This window comes from Strix aluco, chromosome 18, assembly GCF_031877795.1.
Source record: "Strix aluco isolate bStrAlu1 chromosome 18, bStrAlu1.hap1, whole genome shotgun sequence".
Classification (NCBI taxonomy): domain Eukaryota; kingdom Metazoa; phylum Chordata; class Aves; order Strigiformes; family Strigidae; genus Strix; species Strix aluco.
The window spans coordinates 4,129,642-4,146,932 of NC_133948.1; the positions used below are offsets into that span (position 1 = coordinate 4,129,642).

The 17,291-nt window shown below is 37.2% G+C and overlaps 1 protein-coding gene across 1 annotated transcript in view; it reads left to right on the forward strand.

Moving 5' to 3' along the window:
* Positions 1-17,291, forward strand: part of DNAH10 (dynein axonemal heavy chain 10) — a 57,028-nt gene that overhangs the window by 8,257 nt on the left and 31,480 nt on the right. The window contains exons 8-33 of the mRNA XM_074843847.1: positions 111-301; positions 759-957; positions 1,710-1,904; positions 2,517-2,687; positions 3,407-3,583; positions 3,942-4,115; positions 4,730-4,899; positions 5,626-5,777; positions 6,204-6,368; positions 7,053-7,260; positions 7,804-7,960; positions 9,157-9,633; positions 9,791-9,949; positions 10,270-10,386; positions 10,459-10,561; positions 10,793-10,971; positions 11,629-11,840; positions 12,154-12,310; positions 12,735-12,968; positions 13,068-13,190; positions 13,961-14,194; positions 14,704-14,927; positions 15,423-15,692; positions 15,787-15,970; positions 16,264-16,398; positions 16,812-16,964. Coding sequence (XP_074699948.1) covers positions 111-301; positions 759-957; positions 1,710-1,904; positions 2,517-2,687; positions 3,407-3,583; positions 3,942-4,115; positions 4,730-4,899; positions 5,626-5,777; positions 6,204-6,368; positions 7,053-7,260; positions 7,804-7,960; positions 9,157-9,633; positions 9,791-9,949; positions 10,270-10,386; positions 10,459-10,561; positions 10,793-10,971; positions 11,629-11,840; positions 12,154-12,310; positions 12,735-12,968; positions 13,068-13,190; positions 13,961-14,194; positions 14,704-14,927; positions 15,423-15,692; positions 15,787-15,970; positions 16,264-16,398; positions 16,812-16,964 — 4,920 coding nt within the window. The remainder of the gene's footprint in view (positions 1-110; positions 302-758; positions 958-1,709; positions 1,905-2,516; positions 2,688-3,406; positions 3,584-3,941; positions 4,116-4,729; positions 4,900-5,625; positions 5,778-6,203; positions 6,369-7,052; positions 7,261-7,803; positions 7,961-9,156; positions 9,634-9,790; positions 9,950-10,269; positions 10,387-10,458; positions 10,562-10,792; positions 10,972-11,628; positions 11,841-12,153; positions 12,311-12,734; positions 12,969-13,067; positions 13,191-13,960; positions 14,195-14,703; positions 14,928-15,422; positions 15,693-15,786; positions 15,971-16,263; positions 16,399-16,811; positions 16,965-17,291) is intronic.

Here is a 17,291-nt window from a genome sequence, read left to right on the forward strand (position 1 = left end):
CACAGACTTTTTAAACTTCTGGTATCTATAGAATAAATATTGGTTTATTGAATATGAATTTGTGTATTTTCATGACATCTTATTCACAATATTTATAATACATTTAATAGAATTTAACATATGGCACTGGGTTTAATGTTGTCTTGGATACAATACCTTCACTGATGAATGCCCTGAGAATGATATGGATTATCTCATGGCATGACAGCAAGGATGAATGGATGGTAGCCCTTATGGAACAAATTGCATGGGAAATTTCAGCAAGAGTGTACAAAGTTGTGGATTTACATATGCTGTTTAAGTAAGTACTGGATTCCTGTTTAACTAGGCTGTATTATTAAAAGCTTTGCTTGTTTTGTATGAAGTGCAGTAGATAACTTTCATCAAGTATGTTTCAGCGTTTTTCACTATCTGAAGTTGTATTAGAAGGTCAGTTAAAAGTCAATTTCTTTTGTAATTTTTATAAATTACTGAATCAGTCCTGAAGAAATAGGTGCTTGTCCTCTTTTGTCTCAAAAGGATATAAATGAATAAAACCAATAGAACTGTAGTGGTAAAAAAGTGGCATAAGTAGCATCAAAATATGTCCTTTCAAAATCAGTCACATTGAAAATTAAGATTTCACAGTTACAAGTTTTGCCTAGATCTTGTATAATTAGAAGCTGCTAAACCAGGGTATATTAATCCAGCTGAGATATAATTTTCTATCTATAGTTCTTCTGTCTGTAGTATCTTAACTGTTTTGATTTGATTAATAGAGAAGATAGAGCTGCTGCAAAAAAGAAAATAGCAGAAGCCAAAAGTACTCTTGAACAATGGAAGAAATGTTATTTTACTGTTCGTGCCCAAATTGAAGAATCAGGAAGAGAGCAACACTGGGAATTTGACCAAAAACGTTTATTTGAAAAAACAGATTATATGACTTCGGTCTGTCAAGATCTGTATGATATTTTGCAGGTAGTAATACAGACAATAAATAAACGGATTGTGTGATCAGTGTCTTATTCTGTAGAGGAGATTCTATTGTATTGTAGTTGTTGAAATGTTAACAGCCTTTAGTTCTGTGAGTGGTTTTGTGTTTAAGACCTGAGCAGTGCCTTTGATTCTACCAAAGCTGCACTTAGTGCTTGAGATGAAATAACTCTTCTCCAGGTACTGGTTGAGGAAAGATACTACTGTGTACATTGCTGTTGTGGACATACAGACTAGTAACAACTGTTCCACAGATTTGGAATTTTCATGTGTTGCTAGCCTAATGATGTAATTTTAGATAAAATAACCATTTAAGTATACTATAAAATAAAATCTGACCATACATGAATCAGTATATCAATTGCAGGATAACGTGTGAATGGAGAGATGCTATGTTGAGGCTAATTTAAGTCAGGGTAACTAACAATATTAGTGGTCCATCAGTGGTCAGATGCTATAGACTGTGAATGTAAAAACTGTGTATGTGAAAAGTAGAATAAAAAGGAGCAATAACTGAGTATTATCTGTTTTAACAACTGAAGCGTTGGGCCTGTAGAGTGGTTTTTTTTCCATAAAGCTACTTAGTGTCTTTTACAGAAATACACGAAATGTAAATCATAACATGTTCTCTGAGTTGTTTTTGTTTTTTGAAGGAAAGAATATCAGAAGGATGTGTTAAAACAGAAAAACACCCCATTAAAAATAAAGCTTTCTGGTATGTTCTTCTGAATTAACAGGTCATTGAAGAGTTTTACAATATATTTGGTCCTGAACTGAAAGCTGTCACAGGGGATCCAAAGCGTGTTGATGATCTACTGAGAAGAGTAAATGGACTAACTAGTCCCATGGAAGAACTGACTTTTGACCCTTTTAGCATCAAAAGTGCACATGACTGGAAATTAATTATGGAAGAATTTAGAGAAGTTGTTTCAGTAAGTACCATATACTGTGATTTCCCCCCCTCATTACTTCCTATATACAAATACCGTCTAGAATATTGACATTTTCATTTAAAGAAAATGTACATTTGTGAAAGAAAAGAATATATGAGTAAATATGTGAATGAAAATGTGAGGACTTTGACCAGTTTTTAAAGTCAGTATTGTGTTTCCAAGTAGTTTTTGTTTATAGTTCCACTTTATCTTGAAAATGGTGAAACACACTTTTTGTTCATTGACAGAATCACTACAGCATGAACAGAGGCTACATATGACCTCCCTGCACTCATGTGCTCACATGTCTCAATCATGTCCTACAAAGAAGTAAAACTTCCTTTTCTGGATTCATTCAGGCCTTCAGCCCTCAACTGAGAGTACCACAAAGTACAAATTGTTACCAGCAGACACATTAATTAATTCCTTCATTCCTTCCTGCATTAATTCCTGCAGCTTGCTGGAAAGTTTGTTAGTAATTTATAAGACAAAAAGTAATAAAAATATGCTTGACCACTATTATAAAAGAGTATTTTTTTTTGCCTTCCTTTCTTGGTTTTGCAAGATGAATCTGTACGTGACAGGATTTCTTGGCCTTCTTCCTTTGTTTAGGTTATTGAAGAAGAGACCAAAAACTTTATTGATGAATCTTTTAAGACCCTTCGATCAGCAGAAGCTGCATTTGACATGCTGTTAAACTTCAAACACATCCGCTCTCGTGAAACCATTAATAAGCAGATGATGATGAAGTTCAATGATATTTTGGACCAATACTGTAAAGAGGTATTTAATGGAAGGATTTCTTATGTAGTACATGAAGCACTTTACCTAGTGAAAATCATAAATCTGCGTATATGTCTAAATACCTGTATAGTGTCATTTACTATTTGAAAGACTGGAAAGTTTTACAAAATAAACATAGTAATTGCTCTCACTTTTTTTGGAGCCTATTGGAGAAATAGTACAGTTAATTTACTGAAATGGATGTGCATATCTGTATATGTGTGGGAACTGGAAGAATGCAACAAGGCTTGTGGCTATTCATTTACCTTGTGAATAGCAGTTCAACATAGTCCTTCCTGAAAAAAATACATCTTTCACACCCTACAGCTTTCTTGTGATGGACAACAAGTTCATGGTGTGACCGAAAGGTGTCAGAGATCAGCTGTGAAGGCAGAAATAATTTCTGACATGTAGAAGGCTGTATGTTGGAAAGCTTTTCATGTCATAGCGTTTTTATTGATATTTCAAAGAACATTGAGTTTAACGATAAAATGTAATCTTACAGAAAACCTGCCACAATAGGAGTTCCACAAGCTATAGAAAGGAAGACATTCTCTGTAATGCAACTAATACAAACAAGAGATGCATGACAAAGAAATAATTGTTTTTACCCTGCTGCTGGAATTAGCTTCAGAGCTTGTGCTGTGTACCAGGTTAGATACTGGTACCATGAACAAGCAAGTGGAAAGGATTCTTTGCAATATTTTATTCTCTTCTAGGTTGAAAATGCTAAGGAAATCTTTGTTCAGAACCTTAAGGATCCACCTTTGTACAAGAATCATCCTCCAGTGGCTGGAGCAATATACTGGTCCCGATCTCTTTTCTATCGGATCAAACACACTATTATTCGATTTCAAGAAGTAGAGGATTTGCTTGCTAGTGAACGTGGAAAGGAAGTATGTTGGTTCTTCTGATATTTGATGAAGGAAGAAATACTTTCTTCATACCCTTCTTCTAAAGATGTGAAAGTGCTCTTATGTGAGGTGAAATTCCAAGAATATCTTTGCACACAGCAAAACATGTTTGATGTGAAAAGCTGAGTGGGACCTTCCCACTGTTTCCCAGAGAGACAGTGACAGAATCAATGAGAGAATTCAAGAGCCTGAATTTTTCATTGCCTGCATTAATTACAAGACATTACTTGCCCTCTCATCTAGTAAAAATTGGAACCATATTAAGACACCATATGAAGACAGGTTAGTTGCACATTCCTCATGGTCTTTAAAATGAGTTATACAGAATTTTCCTTTCTAGGTAAAACAAATATATCTTCAAGTGGCTAAGAGGATGAAAGAGTATGAAGATCAAAAATACAATCAGTGGAGAGATGGGACAGAACAGATACTCCCTGTGTTATTGAAAAATACTCTGCTGACTGTCATCACTAGTGGGGCTGCAACCCATGATAATCCAGAGACTTCTGAGCAGGTGAGATAGAAGATAGTATTCCAGACTTCTCTGTGGGGAAGAACTGAAACCTATCTAATGATCAGTGAGATTTTTTGAAAGACAAGTTTTTGAAAGGAAAATTTCAAAAGTTCTAAGCTCAGAATTTTTTGTGGTCCTTTAGAAGACATAGATGCTGAATGACCTGGCAAATGAATGGATATTGTTTCTCTCTGTGTTCTTCTGTGCTGTAATTCCTGTTAATTTTGGCGTTTTGGTGCAACATTTTTCGGATGTTACAACAAAACTTAGGGCTGAAGTAGGTGGAGGTAGGTTCCCAGACGAGATCATGCAGAATCTTGTTCTAACTAAACTTTTATCTGACTATGAACTTCCGTTGGGATTTCAGTATGTAAACAGAGGTGATTTGATTTGTTTTGTATAATCAGTTTTCACTGAAGAAGTAGTTGTATATAATTTCTGAAACTAGAATGCTGAGGTTGCTGTTGAATTTTAAAGGCATTTCCACAGGCTCTGAATGAGCCATCCTGGCTTTTACCTACTGCCTTTTCAAATGTCTCCAAGAGCTAACCTTTTCCTTGCATTGTAACCGTTCAGTGTTCTTCCTCTTTCTGCTGCTTTTCCTTGTGTTGTAGAGCTCTGTAACAGAGGAGCGTGTCACCACAAAGAAGAGTGTCCACTTCATAGTGAATTTTTCTCCCGCACTCCACGAGATTATCATTGAAACAAAGTACATGGAACAACTAGGGTTTCCAGTCCCAAAAATAGCAAGATATGTGGCATTACAGGAAGACAAATATCTTAGGTAAGGCTGTAACAGAATATCTGCTCACATACAGACTTACAGCAGTGTTTCAAGTGATTTCACTCTTAACCAGAATGGGCTTCGAGTCATCAAATTTTGGAAATGTGAGAGCTCTTAGTGACTTTTTTTTTTTTAAGGGTAAAATGACTAATGGCCATGTTGCACTAATAAGCTTTTCTCTGGCACTGTCTGCATCTTTCACCCTGTAGGACTATGTCATACAAATAACATCTCATCAAATCTCAGAAAAAACAAGGAAAGTAATTTGTATTGCAATTAGCTGTTAGTGCCATTTAGATTTCAGCTCACATTTAAATGTGCTGCCACTTTCTTCTTGTGCAGCTTTGGATAAGTTGCTTTTGCCCAAATTATCACAGGCATTTAGCACACAGGGATGCCAGGAGGAGCCCTAACTGGATTTTAAAGTTCACCTATTAAATTCACTTATGTGCTGCAAACTGAGGCTGTTAAAAACTTTTTCTGAGTTGGAGCGGGAGAGGTTGGTCTAGCTACTATCAGAGCTATATGAAATTTTTCTTTTGTCTTCAATAGGAAATGAATTGCATTTATAATCAGTACATATTCAGTGGTTCTTTCTGCAAATTTTGCTTTGTATGGAAGTCTGAACAGAATGATGGAAGTGATCTGCTCTTTGATCTGAGTTCAGATCTGTATTTCCAGAAAATCCTGATTTTTATGTTTTGGTCTGTTTCTTACACTCGTTAGGTATACAAGTGGGTTGAAAAACATGCTGGATCGCTATCACAAATTGATGGGAACACTGAATGACGCAGAAACCAAAATTCTTGATGACCATATTCAAGAACTCTGGAGAGTATTCAAGTCAGGGCACGTAAGGCTCAGTTGGAACTCCTTAGGTAATGGAGATACTATTTTAAAATGGCCTTAGATACTGATTTTCAGTTAAAAAATCTCTTCAGTTCTGCACTCTATTTTTTTTATGTCATATGACAGCAACATATCCCTACATGGTACATACTATTGCCGTGGTCAGAGTCAGAATAGTAGGTTAGGCAGACTCTGATCCAGGAGGGTATTTTTTATGTTTTTATTATATTTAAAACACTGAGTTTATTATATTTAAAACACTGGAAATCGATGGAGACCTTAGATCACAGCTGTAAGGGGCTCGATGCAGGATTAGGTGAGAAATCATCTAATCTTTCTGCAGAGCATCAGTTCATTCTCAGAGATAAAACACATCTGGTTGTGGCAATTTTGATGCATTGGTGAAATATTTGTTAAAGAAAAAAAAACAACACATGGTTGTGATTTATTTCAAGGTATTGGTGACTTTATTATCCGATGTACACAAGCCATCAGGAAGTTTGAATCACTTGTCCATCAGATTCATAATAATTCTGAAGACATAAACAACAAACTTCTGTTCATAGAATCAACAAATCTCTTTAAGTTTCCGCTTTCAAAAAATGGTGATGAACTTCCTAGTAAGTCTTTATAGTTTTATTTCCGAGCTCTGCGATGTTTTATTTTGCTCTGTCTGCTACTTTGCGTTTTTAGTTGCTAAGATCAACCCTTTTAATTGTTACCAAAACTAGTTACGGTAGTATTTCATGGTGTAACAGAGGAAGCACAAGCAGAGCTTCAGTACCATAATGCTGACGGTGTCAATGAGAGAAACATAAAGATGAGTATACAAGTGGATCATTTGACTTGTGCCTACCTTGGTTTTGATCACTTTCCCCTTAGCTTTCCTTTGATTTCCTTGTCCTTCTCGTATGCAGTAGTATAGTCTTGGAGCTACAGTCTGCATGGAGTGTCAGCTCCCTTCTGGGCTATCTGAACTGAACTGGTTTCCTCAGATGGAAATTACAGTGAGGTGGTTGTCTCCCAGGTCTCCCTGTCACTTGAGTGAGTGGGTGATGGATCAAATTTCTTTCAGTGCTTTGTAAGTCTTAAAAAGGTTACTGTCACATCTAATGGTTGTTATTAAATAATTGAATCCATATAAAATCAGGGAGCTGAAATATTAATAATTAAGCATTAATAAGTGAAGATATTTTTTATCACTATACAAGATCAATTTCATGTTCACAAATAAAGCCCAGCTGATTATGCAAGTCTGTTAGGTCTTTTGCAGTTAATAATGGTATTTTTTCTATCTTTTGCAGAAGCGAAAGAATTTTTTGAGTACATTAAGTGTGAAAGAGCAAAAGATGTGGCACACATGGTTAGAAAGTATTCTGCAATTCCACGATTGCTAATAAAAGTGGAAAGACGAGTTGCCAATACGAACAGTGGCAAATCTCCAAACTTAACTTCCTATTATGCATACTGGGAAAAAAGGATTTATCAGGTGTTGACACAGTTAATTGTGAAGTAAGTCAATTGTTTGCTTTAATGAATTTTCCGTTGTTGGATTTTACTTGACTTGTCCTGCAGCAGCTGGGGCCAAGGAGGTTCCTGTAGCAAGAATTCATAAAGGATTGTATTATAAGCAAGATATTATTACAATAGAGCATTGCAGGGTTGTAAAAGCTTACCAGACATCTCTTCTTGTCACAATTCATGTCTTTGTAATCTGGTCCATGCTCAGCTGACTTCACTGTGCTTTCTTGGCTGGACTCTTGCAGTGAAGTTGACCATAGTCTCAAGGTCATTTTGCACCAGGTTATCCCCATTCATTCCTTCCAATAGCTTCTTTTAGCTAGTCAGGCTTTTGCATTAAATCGGTATTAGCGGGATAGGTTTGCGCCGATACACATCAGTGTTTCCAGCTGAAATTGGTGATAACTGACTTCAGACAGATCTGCTTACATATCTAAGCACATACCTGATAATTGCAGTCTCTGTTGGGCATTTCCATGGGGGGCAGCACCTGATTATTACTATCTTGACGTGATTTTTTTTTTCCTTTCCCAGGAATTTGCAGGCTTTTAATGCAGCTGTTCTTACAAACGTGCCACTGTTCCAAACAGAAGCTATTTTATCTGTTCCCGAGATAATCTTGCAACCTAATGCCAGTGAGATTGACAAAATGACTGTACAATGTATCCAAGACTGTGTTGAGGTCACTAAGGTGATTTTTTGATACAAATTTACTTGTTGGCAGAGTGTGCTTGTGATTACAATGAATTAATCTTGCTTTATGTTTGGGCAAGCATAAATGTCAAAGGGAAGGTTCATATTACTTTATCTTGAAAACAAAATATCCAGTACACTGTTCTAATTTTACAGACTGTCCTAATTTTATCAACTGATGACAAGGGAAAAAAATTGCCATAAAGCTTCATGCAATTTTAACTCAGGCAGCATTATTTGTTACTTTTCAGCAGTTTTGCCAGTGTAAGGACATGATTTGGTTCTATAAACCAGCATACATCAGGAGGAAATACTTTTCAGATTGCACTGCAGATGTTGGTTTCTGATGTATGTATAAGCTGGTTGAATAAAGAATGTGAGTAGCCTTCTCTATATTACGGCTCTCCTCAGAAACAGCAGAAAAACAGTTTAGAAAATGTTGGGAGAAGGGCATCTAGGACATGTCTAGGACAACAGGTTTTCAGCAGATGAAATATCTAGCTTGCTGTCAAAGATGTAGCAATATTTCCCTGCGTAAGTATGTTCACACTGAACTGCTTTCCAGAAAAGAAGCCAAATGTTGTGTTGGTGTTCCCTGTGCTGACAGAGAAATGATTCCAGATGTCACCTGAAATGAATAAATTTAGATTAAGTGTGCTTTCTATGCTCAGATTTGCTGTTCTGCTCCACTGGTGCATCCAGTCTGTTTGACTGAATACCTATTTCTCTGTTGTCATGCTATATTGTTGCTCAGTGGAGATTTTAAAAGCAGTCTGAGTAATACAGGGAAAGGTTTTGTTAGGATGAAAGTAACTCTTCTCTCCAGTTTATAGGAAAATGCAATCTCTTTTCTTGCTGTCAGAAAAACGATTGATTTGAGAAATCATTCACACCACTTCCTACATGGTCTCCTAAATAATGGTGAATTTCTTCAACGAAAGGGTTGTCAAGCATTAGAACAGGCTGCCTGGGGAAGCAGTTGAGTCACCATCACTGAACGTATTTAAAAGGCGTGTAGTTGTGGCACTTAGGGACATGGTTTAGTGGTGGACTGGGCAGGGTTAGGTGTACAGTGGTACTCAATGATCTTAAAGGTCTTTTCCAACCTAAATGATTCTATGGTTCTATGAATGATTTGACTAAAATGACTCTCCATAAAGTAACTGTTTTTCAACCCTGTCTCGAAAACTTTAGCATTTTGTACGATGGATGCATGGTACGTGTATTGAATGCCCTCCTCAGCATGTTGAGGAAGATGAAGTTATCACTTTCAGCTTTTACAGTGACATCTCCCAGAACCCTCTGATAATTGAACAGGCTGTTCTCATCACTCAGAATGTCCACAAACTCCTGGCTTCTCTCAGCAAGTATTTGAACCAATGGAAGAGCTACCACCTTCTGTGGAAATTAGACAAAAGTGTAGTCATGGAGAGGTTAGCTGCAGAAAAGCCTGCTTGTATCACCTTTGATGAAGAGTTGCAGTTCTATATGAAGGTAGCTCAAGAAGTCACTCAACAGCCCTTGATTAAAGATGAGCAATTTATCAGGCTTCAGCTGGCTCCTTTAGCCTTCACAGTGCAGGAGAATGCTAGAGGCTGGGTGATTTCGCTTGGAAAGTTGCTTAATGAGTCTGCGAGAGAGGAACTTTTCAGTCTTCAGGAGGAGATTCAGGTAGGTGGTTTCAGTTTGGTTTTGTTATCTTTATCACATAGACTGAAAAATGAGTCTGCATGTTATTTACTTGTGTTTTGTGTTTGACTCATCAGTAGAATTCTGCCTAATTGCTTTGTCAGTGTTGCTTCTGGAAAGTAATTTTTACTTTTTACAGAGATTATCACAGAGTCTTAAGAGACCACCTGATTCCCTGGAAGATCTCAAAATTGTCCTTGGCACAATTGCAGAGATCAAAGGCATGTCCTTCAACGTGGAACTGAAATACCTGGACGTCTGGGAGAGATACCGAACTCTTGCAATGTACAATATTCCAGTAAGTGCGTGTCTCAAATGTTTCAGGTTTGAGCTAGGGGCACAGATGCCTCACATGTGAATGAATAGATGTTTTCCTTTTAAGACATTTTACAGAATCACAGTATTGTTGAGGTTAGGAGGAAAGTCTGGAGATTGTCCAGTCCAAGCCCCCTTCTCAGAACAGTATCTCCACTTGAAAATGGACATATTGCATGTGTTTAAATCTGATTCATATCCCTTCAATGCTGGTTTTGTGTTTTGCAAATTTGTAATGTGAGCACATATTCCTCATTTTCTTGTGACTATTTCTTGTGAGAGATATTACTTGTTTTGTTTCAGGTAGCTAAAGAAGAGCAAGAGATGGCCGACAAGATTAGTGAAAAGTGGGAGACTCTCTTCTTTGAAGCATCAGAAGTTGATCACAACCTTGGAGGCATAAAACGAACATTCACAAAGGTAATACTTGTAATTAATATTGAAAAAACTTAGAAATGGAAAGGAAAACAATTTAAACACCCTTCTCTTTAGATTACAGAGCAACAAATTGAGGACTACAGCAAAGAGTTGGAAAATTTCTTCCATAAATTCATGACCGAGGGCCCTGGTGCTGTTGGGGAAGATCTTGATAAAGGTAAATGGATTAATGTGTGTAAAGTGACGTCTTAAAAATATCAGTCTTCAGACAATTCTTCACATTTTATGTAAAACAAGAAAATTGTGCTTTCCTTCTTAACACACAAACTGATCAACCAGGAATGTGACATTTTTAGTACTATAACTTCTACAGACTATATGCAAGTGCTGTCTTATTCCCCATGATCTGTGGGATTGTTTATCTAGAAGAATTCCTCTTCTTTCCCAGGATTTGAACTCATGGCCATTTTTGAAAAAGAAATGGAAAAACTGGAAAAAATTCATCAGGAACTGGGCAGTCTTGAGAAACTTTTTGACTTGCCAGTTACAGTGTACCCTGACTTAATAAAAGCACAGAATGAAATGAAAGGTCTAAAGCAGATCTATGAAATTCAAGAATTACAAAGTGTAAGTATTGCACCATGTATACACAGACACACACATATTCGTGCACATACATACAGAAAAGGTAGAAGAGGCTGCGTTGTCCTCTAGTTACTATCAACTCTGTTCTAAGCCTTTGTGTGAAATAAGCTGTGACCTGTCATTGACTATCTCCATGAAATTATTTTAATGGTTAGTACAGGACTAACAATGTCTCCAAAGTGGACCAAACACATACTCTTATCAGATAGGAGCAGACCTCCCTCCCCCCTAATAATTAGTGTGTGGTATTTTACTGAAAAAGTCTCCTGATCCTTTCAGTGCAATAGATATAGTATGTGTACAGGTGACAATGGGTATCTCGGGCTTTAATTGATCTTAACTGTTTTTTTAATGTTTTATTTTTCCAAAATTGAAATGTCCTGTAAAGTATGTTCTTAAGGATGCTTTTTCTGTTCTCCATGTTTCCTTTTGATTATTTCTATACAACTGGTTGTGTTTGGCTAAGAATCTGTCTTGGACATGAACCTGTCTCTTCCTCTGTTTGTAAAATGTTAGTACAATTACATCTGCATCCTGACTGCGGTCTCTAGATCCTACTGTAGTGGAAAGATTATTTTTTTTTTTTGTCAGACCTAAAAGGAAATATGACTTTTTTCCCCCTGATGACCTTGTTCCCAGGCAGCTAAAAAGGAATGGTCTCAGACACTCTGGATAAACCTCGATGTCCAGTTTCTTCAGGAAGGAATCCAAGGATTTCTTAAAGCCCTTCGAAAGCTGCCCAAACAAGTACGGGGTATGCCAGTAGCCTTACACTTGGAAACAAAAATGAAGGCATTTCGAGACTCCATTCCTTTGTTGCTTGATTTGAAAAATGAAGCTTTAAGAGAAAGGTTTGCTTTGATTTATTTAAATCCATTTTCTGTGGACAGGAAGATTTTGTTTGTTTTGTTAGAATTTTTAATTTGAGTTACTGCGGTCAAGCCATGTCCCGCAGCTTGAAACTTCACTTTCTGCTTAATGAACTTGTGTAATATCATTCAAGGTGACTATGATGACTAGCATAATTTATGTATTCAAAATACTAGTTCTTTAAACAGAAGAGTGCTAAACATGGTTTCATGATTATCTATTAAATTACAGTTGTTTTCATTTTTACCGTATGATGGGGGTTGCTACAATTGTTGATGTGTCACTTTAAAACAGACATTGGCAAGACCTTATGAAGAGAACAGGAACAAGTTTTGAAATGACAACAGAAACATTCACTTTGGAGAATATGTTTGCTATGGAACTTCACAGACACTCAAATGTTATCAGTGAAATAGTCAGAACTGCTGTTAAGGAACTTAGCATTGAGAAGGTAATGTAAAAAATCATAATAAAGCTTAAAAGACATAGATGACCCCAGTCAGTGTTTTATCTGAGATTTTTATATTGGCATGACAGCAAGTTCGGCCATCTTCAGGGAGCTGCCATGATGTAACTGATGGCAACTAAGATCAGTAGCTCTGTTACTAAGCTACCACGTGGCAGAGAATCCTAGCTGCCTTGGCTTTGGCAGCAGTATGTTGGATTTCTGTTACTTCAATAAGCAAGTTTGGCCTATGAAGAAGGATCCATTCTCTTTCCATTATGATATTTTGAAATAGATCCTTCTTTATAAACCAGAATTAGAAAGTCTGTGCAAAAAATTTGCTGAATTAATTGATTTAATTTTTATGCTAAGATTATAGTTCTCTAGTTTTTGAAGACTGAAGCATGCATCTTTTTATGCTCACATGCAGGGTGTGAAGGAAATAGCAGAAACATGGGAACACCTGAAATTCACTGTGCAAATGTACTTCAAAGGCACTGAGAAGCGAGGCTTTATTCTGGGATCTGTAGATGAAATTTTAGAGATTCTTGATGACCACAATGTCAATCTTCAGAGTGTTTTGAGCAGTCGATTTGTGGGTCCTTTCCTTTCAACTGTTCACCACTGGGAAAAAACTCTGTCATTGATTGGTGAAGTAATTGAGGTAGGGAGGAAAGTGCTGGACTAAATAATTAATGTTTATTATTTATAATCAGGGTTTTCTATTGTATTTTTTTTTTTGATGGTAACGTTTGTGTCTTAGATCTGGATGGTGGTTCAGAGAAAATGGATGTACCTGGAGAGCATCTTTATTGGTGGAGATATCAGATCACAGCTTCCAGAGGAAGCCAAAATATTTGACAGTGTAGACAGGATGTTTAAAAAGGCAAGTAACTGACCTGTGATCAGTGTAATTATTTAGAGCCTTCAGTTTCATAGGTAGCTGTAGTCTTCTGTGTCACTTGTAGCACTGAGAATGGTACGTTATAATGAATTGAATGTGAGCTTGGGGAACCCAGGAACTCTGGTGTTTTACTTCACATCTGTCATACACAAAGACTTCTGATTTAGCTAAGCTGGGCAGGGGTGTGATCCTTGGCTGGCAGTACTGGGCAGGCAGAATCCCCTTTTCCTTTCATTGGATACATCTTTTTACCTTCACCATGATAATAAGAAGCTTAGATGTGTTTCTATAGATTGAGGATCTACATACATGCTAAGAAGTCTTTGCTGGTCTAATGTCACTGGACACATACTCCCAGTATGAATATGGCTTACTTTTCTTTTTCCCATCTGCAAAACTGAGATAGTACTGTCATTCTGAAATGCTGTGTTTGTCCTTCACTTGAAGTACCACTGTATACAGGAGCAAAGTCAGGTATATCCTTATGCATGCATGACTTGGGATACAGGCTTGTCTTACTTACACTTGCTTTTACAGTAGTAACTCCATGCTCTCCACTCTGAAAGCATACTATCTTCATGTTTTCATACAGCACTGCAGCAATAATAGGAAATCATCTTTATAATTCTAATTCACTTCTGTAAGAACCTATATTGCTTGTGCTGCCTGTGTGCTTTGTCACTAGTTAAATATAATTTAGTATAATCCATTGCTGTTCAGTATTTTCTAAGCTTTCTTTTCTCCCTGTGTAGATAATGGATGAAACTGTAAAAGAACCAACAATAAAAAAATGCTGTGAAGCCCCAAATCGTCTATCAGACCTCCATCATATAAATGATGTGCTGGAAAAATGTCAGAAAAGCTTGAACAATTATTTGGATTCCAAGCGAAATGCTTTCCCAAGATTTTTCTTTATATCTGATGAGGAGTTGCTTAGTATCCTTGGCAGCAGTAACCCACTTTGTGTCCAGGAACACATGATAAAGGTACAATGTCTGGCTTTCCACAGTGCCTTGTGCTTTTAGGTGCTTTAAAAAGTTTAACAGACTGTACCGTACATGCTAGTATTTATTGACTGCAAAGAGCATCCTGGCAGCATCTTGAAGAAGCTTCTGAATAACCAAATCCAATCTGATCGATAGTCTCTCCTGGCTCTCATACTGGCCAGTAGCAGTTACGGTAGAGGAACGTTGGTAGAGGAACATTCAAGATACACCAGAATGATCAATCATTAAAGATGATGTCTGTAGCTCCTGATAGATCTTTATTTTCTAGAAAAAAAATCAATGTCATTTGGGCCAGATCATCTGCTTGTTTACTCTGCAGTAGGGCTGCTGAGCGTCAGCGCTTGTCTTTGATTACTTACGAGTCAGATCCATTTCTCTTTAGAGTCCATGGAAATTTTCTTTCAAGATTAAATGGGAGCTAGATACACTTATATCTTTGCAGCTTTATTTCTAAAATGCCAGTGAATTTCTTTGTTGGTGCATTTCAGATGTATGATAACATAGCCTCCCTGAGGTTTCAGGATGGTGATAGTGATAAGAAAATTGCAACAGCCATGATTTCAGCTGAGGGGGAGGTGATGGAGTTCCGCCAGGCTGTAGCTGCAGAAGGCAGAGTGGAGAATTGGATGACAGCAGTGCTAGAAGAAATGAGACGAACAAACAGACTCCTTACTAAGGAAGCTATTTTTCGATACTGTGAAGACAGAAGCAGGTGAAACAAGCAGTGTCAAGGATAATACAAATACCTTATGTGTTATTGTGAACCTCTAGCAATATAGAAAAAGAAAGACAATTTAAAAAATTTTACACAATTTAGCCTGTGTTTCTGTATGGGGAGAGATATGAATACACACATATGCAGTATTTTAACTGACCAGAAAAAAATTGTGTTATCTATTGTATCTAATTTCCTGAGTCTTGAGTTTTTATTTTTAGTGTTGTGTGCACAGTATGTTTTTCTCACTATGAATTCCACTTGGCAGTCTTTACACATGGAATACACAGCTTTTCTATCAGACTACTCCCTAGGCTTTTGAAATACTACAGCACACCTTGATAGAATTGTGTACATCTCTGTAAAATTAGGCTCACGTTGTAGTTGTTGCAGAAATAGGAGGAACTTTTTTTCTTTTTTATTTTTCTGTCCTGATTGGTTACTTAGAATAAATAGTAACTCAGACTCCCTCACTATATGTATTTCCCACAGAGTTGATTGGATGTTACTCTACCAAGGTATGATGGTGCTGGCTGCTAATCAGGTGTGGTGGACTTGGGAAGTAGAGGATGTCTTTCGGAAAATGAAGAAGGGAGAAAAACAGGCAATGAAACTTTATGCTAAAAAAATGCATAAGCAAATTGATGACCTGGTTACCCGCATTACAATACCTTTGAGCAAAAACGACAGGAAAAAATACAACACTGTTCTCATTATTGATGTTCATGCCAGAGACATTGTTGATACATTCGTAAGAGACAGGTAAACACCGCCCCCCAGCCTATTGAGAAAATACCACATGCATAAATTGTATTTCTAGCCTTTTACCTCATGTGAGCCAGTCTCTCTTGTGCAGCATTCTGCAGGCTCAGGAGTTTGAATGGGAAAGCCAGCTGCGTTTTTACTGGGACCAAGCGCCAGATGAACTGACTGTGCGGCAGTGCACAGGCACATTTTCATATGGTTATGAGTATATGGGCTTGAACGGACGTCTTGTGATCACCCCGCTGACAGATCGTATTTATCTTACACTCACGCAGGTATATATTCAAGGAGACTTTTAATAACCAACCCTTTAAAAATACACTTCTAGGCAATCACGTAATTGTTTTATTGCCACTTCCTGTTATCTCCTAGATGCCAATGCAAAGGCTAATATGTTTGAAACCAGTTGTGATGTCCGTCTAACCTGATTGCATCAAAGATAATATAGAATGCATTCACAGATAAAATTTAAGGCTTTTTTTTACCCAAGGGTTCATTTGTGATTTTGCTACTAACCTAATATAAATGTAATCAAAGCTTTGCTTTGCTTTTTGGTCTGTCTCTAAAGGCTTTATCAATGTTTTTGGGAGGAGCACCAGCAGGGCCAGCAGGTACAGGGAAAACAGAAACAACCAAGGATCTGGCCAAAGCACTGGGCTTGCTGTGTGTGGTGACAAACTGTGGAGAAGGCATGGATTTCAAAGTAAGAGTTAAAGATCTGTGTTCTCTGATAAAGTGCCAGTTACTGCTCTTTTTCAGTGGTCAGGATAAGGACATACTCCAAACTTCTGAATATATGCCTCCCTTAGAGATACCACACTGATTGATAATGAAATACAGTAAAGAATGTCTATTTTAAATAAATTATTGAAAGAATTTCAGGTGCCTTCAAGCAGGGGAGCAATGACTAGATGATAGGTGTTTAAGCTCATCATAGGCAATCTGCACTTGGCAAGTAATTATTGCAAGACCTTATGACAGATTGCTAGCTCCTGCATATATAAATACCCAGAGGTTTTACCCAGTCATTAAGAGTTTTAACATATTCCAAAATTTGCTGACACTGAATGTTTTATATATTCATTGCTGACATGTTTCTCTTGTTGTTCTTGTTAGGCAGTTGGTAAAATTTTCTCTGGTCTCGCCCAGTGCGGAGCATGGGGATGCTTTGATGAATTCAATCGTATTGATGCTTCCGTGCTTTCAGTCATTTCTTCTCAGATTCAGACTATTCGGAATGCTTTAATGAATCAGTTAAAAACATTTCAGGTAAACATTTCAAAAAAAGAGTAATTGTGAAGGCTGATCTTGGTTTTGAGGCCAAGATTCAGGGTTAGACCCCATCATTAGATCGAAGGGCTGCTTCTGTAATTCATTTGTGCTGAACATTTCAAACTCCAGAGTATGTACTCTCAGTTTCAGAGATGTTAAATCCTTGCTGATTTCCTAATCCTCTTCTAGGTTCTTCCATTGTGAAGTGAGATAAAAGTAAGCTAAATAGGATAATAGTAAGTAAATGGGATAATAGTATAGTAGTAATTAGAGAGAGGAGTAACTTAAGTTGATGTGGATTGTGAGCCTTTATTTGCTGAAGTT